Source organism: Sphaeroforma arctica (assembly GCF_001186125.1).
Source record: "Sphaeroforma arctica JP610 unplaced genomic scaffold supercont1.579, whole genome shotgun sequence".
NCBI classification, from domain to species: domain Eukaryota; class Ichthyosporea; order Ichthyophonida; genus Sphaeroforma; species Sphaeroforma arctica.
The window spans coordinates 23,739-34,162 of record NW_014039979.1 but is presented as its reverse complement, the minus strand read 5'-3'; the positions used below and the strand labels follow the sequence as shown (position 1 = coordinate 34,162).

At 40.3% G+C, this 10,424-nt stretch overlaps 5 protein-coding genes across 5 annotated transcripts in view; 4 read left to right on the top strand and 1 right to left on the bottom strand.

Moving 5' to 3' along the window:
• Positions 1-1,534: 1,534 nt before the first annotated feature.
• On the top strand, positions 1,535-2,448 carry SARC_07377 (hypothetical protein; the record flags this gene model as incomplete). Its single annotated transcript, XM_014298694.1, has 2 exons — positions 1,535-1,606; positions 2,290-2,448. 2 exons carry the CDS (start codon positions 1,535-1,537, stop codon positions 2,446-2,448), a joined length of 231 nt encoding a protein of 76 aa, XP_014154169.1.
• A 400-nt stretch (positions 2,449-2,848) lies between these two features.
• SARC_07376 (hypothetical protein) lies at positions 2,849-4,035 on the top strand (the record flags this gene model as incomplete). Its single annotated transcript, XM_014298693.1, has 3 exons — positions 2,849-2,913; positions 3,143-3,287; positions 3,776-4,035. 3 exons carry the CDS (start codon positions 2,849-2,851, stop codon positions 3,959-3,961), a joined length of 396 nt encoding a protein of 131 aa, XP_014154168.1. The 3' UTR covers positions 3,962-4,035.
• A 5-nt stretch (positions 4,036-4,040) lies between these two features.
• On the top strand, positions 4,041-5,001 carry SARC_07375 (hypothetical protein). Its single transcript, XM_014298692.1, has one exon. It carries the CDS (start codon positions 4,234-4,236, stop codon positions 4,555-4,557), a length of 324 nt encoding a protein of 107 aa, XP_014154167.1. The 5' UTR covers positions 4,041-4,233; the 3' UTR covers positions 4,558-5,001.
• Positions 5,002-6,910: 1,909 nt separating this feature from the next.
• SARC_07374 (hypothetical protein) lies at positions 6,911-9,074 on the bottom strand. Its single transcript, XM_014298691.1, has 2 exons — positions 9,041-9,074; positions 6,911-7,210 (listed from the first exon to the last, which is right to left on the bottom strand). The coding sequence occupies exon 2, from the start codon at positions 7,179-7,181 to the stop codon at positions 6,972-6,974; it is 210 nt and encodes a 69-aa protein (XP_014154166.1). The 5' UTR covers positions 7,182-7,210; positions 9,041-9,074; the 3' UTR covers positions 6,911-6,971.
• A 761-nt stretch (positions 9,075-9,835) lies between these two features.
• Positions 9,836-10,424, top strand: part of SARC_07373 (hypothetical protein) — a 16,565-nt gene continuing 15,976 nt past the window's right edge. The window contains exon 1 of the mRNA XM_014298690.1: positions 9,836-10,173. Coding sequence (XP_014154165.1) covers positions 10,071-10,173 — 103 coding nt within the window. The 5' untranslated portion in view covers positions 9,836-10,070. The remainder of the gene's footprint in view (positions 10,174-10,424) is intronic.

Here is a 10,424-nt window from a genome sequence, read left to right as displayed (position 1 = left end):
ATGGCTCCGTATCACACAATGACGTATGTATGCTATTTAAAAAAATATCATCATATTAAATTTAAGTTTTCAAATTTTGCATTATTATTTTTGTCTTTATATTGCTCCTGCTATGCAGTCTGCTCAGCTATTGAGCTATACATAGGCTCCAGCAGAGAGAGTCTAAAATAAAGCATACAAATTGTTGTTCTCAACTGCTCTATTTTGTTTTTTTAAATATACGAATATAGTTGTCTGAGAGACTCTGATCACTGATGTGATTGACCTATTTAAAAGATGCTTGCTGATATCAGTAATAGGAGATTTTCCTTGTGGCGTCATCCAAAGATAATTTGCAACACTATAACAGGCAAACACTACCGCGTGAAACTCTGTTTTACAGTTTTAATGTTATTTACATATCAACTCATGAATAAACAATAAAAATCCGCACAATTGACAATACTCCTGAGACCTGAATAAAATGCGTACTGAGAGTTAAAATGCGGGTATTCAAGTGTCAACATAGAGAAAGCTATGTTTTCTCTATCTTCCGGTGAGCTTGCCATATTCTATAAATTTGCGGACACGCCGAGAAGTATACTTCAATCTTACACTAACAAATCATCGATCATAGTATATGCATGTACTTGAACTCACTTTCTTCAACTATCAATTAACAAACATCTTGTATTCTTCCTCATTCCCCCTCGTTGTTTAGTATCGTGACCTGGTAGTAATCTGCGAAAAAAGATTACATCAGAAGCAATCAAACATAGACCTATCGACTGTATTGGTATATCACAGTTACAACTCACAATGACAGGCAAGACGCGCAGCAGCATCGCTGACCTTTTTAAAAGGAAGAAACTATCGAATTCGGCACTGAAGAAGAAGTCATCCTCAACAAGCTCACTGGCTGACACTGGACTCAAACGAAGGTCACCAGTCAGTCGACTAATCTGCCTGGTGGGCCGTCCGAAAAGTGACGAGAAAAGTGTCAATTACAAGGCCGAAGCAAAATTGCAAAAGGCTGCGATTGAGAAGTACAAGGTATCAAGAACATATGTACAGCTGTCTTAAGACGTCTAGAACTGATTCTCTTGATAGTCACATCTCAATGATGCATCGTAGTCCAGAACTTTATAAGCTTCGTCCTTGGTGAATAATTTGGAGTTGCTGAAAGTTCAATGCAACTGTTATCCGGTTGCAATCGTTTTGTTTACAACTCGTGCAAATATGTGCACGATGCATCGTAGTCCAGAACTTTATAAGCATCGTCCTTGGTGAATAATTTGGAGTTGCTGAAAGTTCAATGCAACTGTTATCCGGTTGCAATCGGTTTGTATGCAACTCGTGCAAACATGTGCACAGGACAACCAATGTCAAATTGACTTTTTTATTTGTTGCTTTTTCTCCCCATCAGGTATTGCTACTCGGGGCAGGAGAATGTGGTAAGAGTACCATAGACAAATTAAAATGGTACACAACATCAATTTCAATAGAGAGGAATTGGACGAGATCGGCGTCAACTTGAGGCGCAACACAGGAGAGCATGCAAGTCTTGATCGCCGCATGCAACTACATGGTACAGCAAATTGCCATTGAACAAAATCTACCTCTCAAGGTATCCTGATCGTAAATGTCTAGCGTATACTGGTCGCGGGCCAATTTTATATGTTTTCTGATATATATATATATATATATATATATATTATATTATATTATTTATTATAGTAATATAATGTATATATATTATGTGTGTATGTGTATACAATATATATATATATATATATATATATATAGTATATATATATATATATATATATATATATATATATATATATATGTGCACGTACTGTGCATATCTAGTTTATATACTATTAGATGGTCTAAGTCTAAACTCACACTGTAATATTAGTATATAATTTATATACAAACTCCATCGCAGTATTATTTTTTTACAAGAAAGTCTATAACCTAAATTTCTCACTGAAGTTTCAGGGAGATTTTACGTACATGCATACACACGTACCTACCTACATACATACTTGCATATATACATACATGCATACATGCATATATACATACATGCATACATGCATAAATGCATGCATACGAATATGCTCCGGTTTCTATAACTCAAATATGCAAATAGTGGTCAAAATTATTTACGCATTTTGCAAAGAATAGGGGTCCAAAATTATTTATTTACACATTTTTGTCTGTGACAGCGTTTCTAGTGGACATGTTATAACATAGTAGTGCAGTAGAGTGACTGACTTTTATATTCCTCTTCTGGTACGTAAGCTGCACGCCGACACCGTGCGAAACTTCGATTGTGCCGATGACGATGCGGAAGTACCTGAGAACGTATACAATGCAGTCATGGCATGTTGGAACAGTGACCAGATACAGGCCGCATGGATGCGCCGAGATGAGTTCTGGTGCTTAGATTCCATCGAATAGTATGTCATTGAGATATTCTCGCATAGAATTTTCGATGTTTTATGTCGGCACGAGATTTAAGATGTCATTCGGCTCTTTGAAAACATTACCGCTTTACCGAGATATTGCTTCACACTACGCCGCTTTTCTCCACACTACGACGCTTACAATGACCACTAGTCGAGGCATGTGCTTGTGCTTAGATAAAAGAGTACTTTCTTAAAGACAGAAAAAGAGGAAAAGATCGTGCTCCTCTGTATACGGTCTTTATTGTCTGCAAGCACACTGACATGGTCATCAAACTGTTGCTCTGAACTTACTTTGAAAGTTTCACTGAAATCTAACATCTTTGTTGCGACAAATTATTCCACAGTTATTTTGAAAACTTCAGCCGATTCATCGGCCCGCGGAGGATTGCGTTATGGCCCGTGTCATCACCACCGGCATTGTGAGCATACACATTGAGAAGCCTTCCCGAGCCTTCGAGTAAGTATCTATCAAAAAGTTGCATAAAACTATCACTATAAACAGCTTATTCACTATGCACAGGAAATTGCAAATGTGGTCGAAATAATATCGACATATTGTGTGAATTTCGCTCTGTGCTGGTGACTAGATGGCACATGGCATGCTGTGGTGTAGTATCGGTATATTGTATCAGTTTCAATTAAAAAAGCGACATACTTACCTCTATTTCACCACCTTGACTTTACAGAGTCGATGATGTGGGAGGGCAACGCAACGAGCGACGCAAAAGGGTGGGGTGTTTCGCAAACGTTAACTGTTTGATGTTCGTGGTTAACCTGGCGGGATACGCCACCGTCACATACGAAGACGCGAGTATGAACAGAATGACTGAGGTGAGCGTATTCAATATACAAAAGAAACTAATGAAAAAATGGATACATTGTAGGCTGTGATTTTTGATTTTGATAGTTGGTTTTGATACCAGAAAAGAAGAAAGTACGTATATCTATGACTATTTTTCTGGCAATATAATTATCGAACCCCTTTGTAAAAATTGGGTATAGTATAGTAATTCACTAAATTTGGAGCTCTACTTCGGACACCTGTCGAAGCTGTGCCAAAACTGTGTAGAGGCCGACAATCAGACATGATATGTGATACCTAACGATGTGCATGCATACGTATGTAAACGTAGTGGTGTACATATTTGTGCAAATGCTTCTATAGTCGACAAGTGCACTATAAGAGCGAACGCTCACAGTGGATTGCCTAGTTATGATTAGATATTACGTCACGTTTAACGCACCCAATTTTCCTGTTTGATCTTTGGACGTTTGTACTGATCTATATGGCTATATATCTCCTTTATGCACAAACATAGGCCATGAACGCGTTCAAGGCAACGGTCAATAACCGGGTGTTCAACGACACTAAGATCTGTCTAGTCTTCAACAAGAAGGATGCATTTGAGAATATGCTGCTCAAGAAACCTTTGAAAGAAACTTTCCCCGATTATGAGGGCCCTAACTGCAAGTACAATCTCGAATTGTCTCGCAACTGTAACTGAGCTTGTGGATGATGTACGCTTGCTCATAATTTGGGATTAAGCTGCATACTAGCATACATACAAGGGTATACAAATGCAACGCGTTTAGTAGCGATTCATAGTGATGCTCGCCACGTCAATGCTAGATCAAATAATTCCCCCGCTCCATTGTCATCCATTGTCACATCACAGTACAGTCACAGCTACTGCGTTAAAATTACATCACACTACATCACACTGAAGTCACGACACATCACTTCACCCCCCGCAACACAACAGCCCCAGAGGAGTGCATGCAGTATATTGAGGGTCGTTTCCGAACTCTGCTGAACAATAAGCCCGAGAGGCTAACCACACACCACATTGCCGCCAGACAGAAGGATGATGGCAGGGAACTCTGGGTGACCATTGCGGATGAAGCCAAAGCCGCAGTGTCTAAGCAACAGACGCTAGAGGGAGGCACAGAGAGCGCCATTGCACCCAGTGGTTCTGAAGCGAGTGTTAAGAAACAACTATCCCTGACTCCCGAGGAAACCGAGTCACAGCTAAAATTAGGAATGGAAGCACAGACTGAAGTTAAGGAATGTGTGGCTGAGAATGCCGTGGGCGGCAACTAGTAGTGCACGCGGTGATAGTATACACCAGGGTTATGTTAATATGGACAACTATATAGGAGGATGATTAAGCTACTAGTAGTGTCTAGTATCACGGACAGGGTATGCAGGGGGATTTGTGGACATGACTGGGGTCGTCACTCCTGAGCATATATACCGCATATTACATACAAAATATCATAGCTAATCTCAACGCATCCCACGGTATTTGCAACTTAGGAACTACTGTGCGTACCATGATCTGCGATTTTGCAGGCAGGTGCTCTCTAAAGACACACACATCTGCAATGCCTATATTGTATGTAGGCATTTGTACATATCTCGACACGCTCACATCGTGCGCTCAGTGGGATGCATGTATGAAGAAAAACAAGCAACAGAATGTAAGAAATAAAGCGAAAACGAAGTCGCAGTTTGAAAAAGACTCAGTCCAAGTGAATAAACAAGAATATACAATTATTGATTGTGTTACATGTTCACCGCGAAACACGTACAAGGACATGCATATATATGTCTATGTCTAGAAATGTATAGATGTCTGGAAGCGTCGTGAGGTTTGTTTGACCGGCGCATCCGCGAGGCTATATGCACTTATGATGTATCGTGGCATCATATCGGACTATAGGTGTGGTCCCGCGACAAGAAGTGCATCCGATGCAACTGTGGGTATACCAGATAGCCCGAGAGGTTCATAGATGTGCATTTACTAGCGATATCCGAATCGCATCGCAGGATATCGTCTGCTGGTGTGCAAAAGTGTTCACGCCAGCGATCGCCAATCATCACTAAGCTCAATGCTTTTCAGCGCTTTGTAGAGCTTTTCAGGTGCTTGTTCGGATATACTTTTTATGGTTTATATGCTCCAATGCGTTACGAAGATATAAACCTTGGTTTGAGTAGCAACCCGCTGCCTTTCGATCATATGGCTTCACCGCATGTTGTGTAGCTGACTAAGCCAAAATATTCAGCTATATAGTGCCAAGGCTGATCGACACGAAAGTGGCTTTGTAGTGTTTTAGAGGGACAGTATCGGTGTGGTTCGAAGAGGATATTGTAAATAAATTGTAACAAAAAGGCTTCTTCGATGATCACACGAAAGTGTCCTCGCTATTGTGACCGGAAAGCTAAAGACCGAAGAAGGCCAATCGACACGAAAGTATAAATGTTCTCGACGTGATGTGTTGTTGCCAGAGACACACCCGGACTATCCGTTAGTTCTAGTATTGGCTGCGGTATGGTAAACTGTGCAATATTGTGTACGTGCGAAGCGGTTTTCATGGACCTGGTTACACTAATACAGCACTTGCGTATACTCTGCAACGGCACATGTTCTGCAAAAGTCACTCCAGATCGATTTTGAGTTTAATATAGAGCGAAACGAGACCCATCAAAAGCACACTGTGGCAAACACGAGAGCCGTTCGATAATTGATTCTGTAGTGTCGTACTCAAGTATTGATATGTAGCCCACCGTAAATCGAAACTCATATTAACTTGCGGAGAGTGAATCTGCTGTCACACCACAGTGACTCGACTCAGCAAAAACAAGTAGTGGCAACACTCATTCAAGTAGTAAGTAACAGTGCACATAAAAAAAACATCTACGCAATTACATACGAAAGCATTGAGGCGCTTGCTCATATCCTGCTTCAGCATTTGTTCATATCCTGTTTCAGGGTTATGGCTTATTGGTGGGAAGCTAGACCCGATGGCGGCGCTGACATCAGCAAATCGCATATACATATGTATTGATAGCGAAGTGGCAGTCTATGGAAGTGGTAGTCTGATCAACTAACTTGGTATGTAAGGGTACTTTCTTTTGCGTGATAGGCGTGTAGATGGACGCCAAAGCTCCATGTACTAAACGGTGACACGTAAAAACTAATCAACCCAAAACAAATAGTGGTTTGTTTATTGCGTGATGGGTGTAGAGACGGCCGTCCAAGCACCCACAATACAAAAGGTAAGTACAGCACACAGCACACAAGTACGCAAGGGCTGTGAAGCGGCATTCTGATGACCTAGTATCCGAGTAATTAAGTAGTACAGTAGTACGTTTATTACACAGTAGTTGGTGTTGAGATGTGCGCCAAAGCTTCTGATCAAGTATTCGTGAGTACATAAGTAATTAGGCAGTGGTACATTTATTGCGTAGCTGGCATGGAGATGTACGCCAAGGCACCCACAATACCACAGATACGGACGGGCTGTGAACCGGCATTTTGATCGAGTATCTGAGTAACAAAGTAGTGGTACGTTTATTGCACAGTAGCTGCACAGTAGTTGGTGTGATGATGGGCGCCAGAGTACCCACAATACGACAGTACACAGCACGTAAATACGCATAGGTTGCGAAGCGGCAGTCTGACCCATTTCTGATCCATTATCTTAGTAATTAATAAATTAGTAGTGGTACTTTTATTGCGTAGTTGGCGTGGAGATGGACGCCAACGCACCCACAATAGCGGATCCTACAACCACAAACAGCAGGATGGCGAGCGTGGTATTGCTGATGGGCAGTTCGTTGTCTTCTTTGACCAGGCGTGACTGAGGTACATTTCCTCGCTTGGTGATGTTTGCTGCGTGTTTGGCAGAGGCCATGCGCATCTTGGGGGTCTGGGTGGGCATGTTAGCTGTTGCGTGGGGGAGTGCTGTGGCTGTGATATAAGAATGAAGCAAGGAGGGTGTGTATATAAACATTAATGTGTGTTACCACTGGTTGGCCATGTTGACAGTAGAGTGGGGTATGCTGTATCTGTGTTCTGGGACAGGTCGAGGGTGTATGTATGTACTTGCTAAAGGTTATATGTTCATGTCAAAGAGTGTAGATATATTCTTGTTAAGGAGGATATATGTATATGTATATGTATATATATATATATATATATATATATGCTACTACTAGTCGGGTGTGTTCAAAGCTCCGCGGGGATGGTTGAGTTGATCGGACGAGTGGGAATATACTGATAGGATTTGAAACATCGAGAAGATCGTATTTGAAATACATATGATAAGGTCCGGCACTAAAGCGAACATGGGTTCGTAGTAATAGCACAAACACTTTCGAGCTCAAAACCAAAGTTCAGATCCAATTCAACACATGTAACACCCGCGAAATCGGAATACTGCCTGCTGACACTATAGCTATCAAACGTTTTGCATGCACGTGCAGAACTCAATATTATACACAAATGCAGGCCAATACCACACACACATCACCACAAAGATCAGACAGTTACTTTTGAAAAGATATGCACAACCTCAGGTCACAAGATTTGAATGGCTGCTCTTAAAGTTAAGCATATACAGCCCCACAGGGCGCAGTCAATGATCTTGACAAAGAATGTCACTCATATGCGTTGGTAGCATAGTCATGTCTAAGAGAAGGATAAAATAGCCCATGAATTAAAACTCAGGATAGTTACATTGGTGGGAAACATTGTTTGCAAGCATTGACTGATGTCCCAGGCACGTATGTGTGGATATTTACATAACTACTAGTATTCGCAATTGTTTGTACGTAAGAACTGTCAACCAGTAGACAAACTTCACGGCATAAATACAGTCATACAGGAGCGTAAAAACCTCAATCATGAGGCCTCTTACATGAGCAAATGGACAAAAGTTCTCTCCCTATAGCCGGAGAACCGTAGACGTTGTTATTCTTGCTAAGGAATATGCACACTATACCGCAAGAATAAGTGACATTTACTGCCAAAAATACAAAAAAACTAACAGAATATCGATACACCATAAATAAAACACCTACATCTAAAATGCTTCGAACAAGTGAATAGCACGAATAACCTAGAAATCGTTAAAGATATGAAATATGACAGTATATCACACGAATGAACATCCAGGAAGTGCTTCAGAATAAACAACAATAACAGCAGCACTAGTGAGAGTGGTAGTCCATTATGAGTGACAAAGGCACAACATATATTTCAGAAAAAGCAATATAGCTTCAAAGTTAAACTCCCCTGTTGTATGCACAAAAAATAAATCTACGTACAACATTGTTAATAGAGACCACAGAATAACGATAACAGAAACCACAGTATACATCCTAATACTAATACCAACCACCACAAAATTGTTCCACAGGATAGTATATACTTGGCTAGGAGCATGGCAAAGCAATACGTGCACATAGCCTCCAAAGAGAGTATAATTTACCGCATGCGTCTATTGATACTCACAAGAAGTAGAAAATATCAGCAATACTAGGTGGAATGATAAAAAAAGAACTACGTATACATGAGTCGGTCGAGGGTTGAAGGTGATACACTATATGGACGGAAACAAACAGCTTCAATATAAAGAGTTTTATCAAAATGAATATATCGAGTATGAACGGTACAAACATACATGCTGGGGTAGGGTCACAATGATCTTGCAAAATGATCACGTTACTGTGCTAACATAATACGTTCGTGGGTATATTTCGAACGCATGTCAAAACATGTTACATGAATACAACTTACTGTAGATGCGCTTCTCGATGAGTGATACTTGTGTTGGTATGGCTGGCCTATATATATATGGGCACTTTTAACTTTTTCGCACAGAATGAATACTACCCGCAGCCCGCTTCGCAACGTCAAGATGTCACTATGACACTGATAATATTTATAAATAACACAGTGCTTATTGGCTGTCTGGTAATATGGAATTTATGTTTTAAATTTCTTTGGTTTTTTATACCGTGTGTTTAAACAGCAGTGTTCTCGCACAGCAAAAATCTCGAATCTGTTCGGAACTACTGCGGAGAAAAGCTACCAATATGCGACACGAAGGTTATTTACGATATTTAAATAAATAAATACTAATTTGATGTGTATTCGCTTTCATTCACACAAAAAATATCTCTCACACCGGATTCCCATTTCCCCCCCATACAAACAGTCGGACAGTGTCACTGAAATCAAACCCACAAAGATAAATAAATAAAGATTAGTCATAAAAGAGAATAAGGAGAGAGAGAGAAGAGAGACTGACACTGAGAGAAATCAGAGAGCCCAAAAAAAATGGCGAACAACGCAATGATTCGAAGTCCAAAATATGACGTGTTCAATATTCTCTACAAATGGTCTAAAATATGGTAATATTCTCTCTACAAATAGTTACAAATCCAAAATATGATCTTTCTAAAGTCGCGTCCACAAATGGTCCAAGATACTAAAAATACGACACACCCAATATTCTCTACAAATCGTCCATTCGTCCAAAATCTAAAATATGACATGTCCAATATTCTCCGTGGTGAAGTGCAAGAAGTGCTCAGACATCACATAGCTGTGGAACACAATAATAAATAAACAGTGTAATAAAGGGGTATTGATAAATAAACGTCGACAATTGACGCACAAGGCTTTTACGCGCGGGGTTATTTTATATTACAAAAACACAATACTGGAATCTACCACCCGAATACACATATCATAGTGAGTGTGCATGCGAGATACAGAACATATCGAACACGCGTAGTTGGTCTGAATTCTAGGGTAGCTGAGTATGAGTCAACCGTTCTACGGAGGTGCCAGTTATCAAACTGCCGCCAATGTAGATCCAAACCGCAACACTTTGCCTTCAGGTGGCTATAACCCGCAACAAAACGGTAAGTAATAAACTTGTCCTTTGACATGCATGCAGTGACGTTCGCCGTCGTCTTCCTCACAAATGCGTTTGTGTGCCTTGATATACGCACAGGTATTTAAACGGAGTACAGCATAACTGAAAATATCATGGCAAATACGTACGCACACACTCGCACATCCACGCACACACTCGCACATCCACGCACACATACATTGATATATATATATGTATACATATTTATATATATATATATATATATATATATATATA

Excerpts from the sequence above, each read along its gene's own strand:
- SARC_07374 (XM_014298691.1), bottom strand. The coding sequence starts at position 7,181 with ATGCCCACCCAGACCCCCAAGATGCGCATGGCCTCTGCCAAACACGCA.
- SARC_07375 (XM_014298692.1), top strand. The coding sequence starts at position 4,234 with ATGCAGTATATTGAGGGTCGTTTCCGAACTCTGCTGAACAATAAGCCC.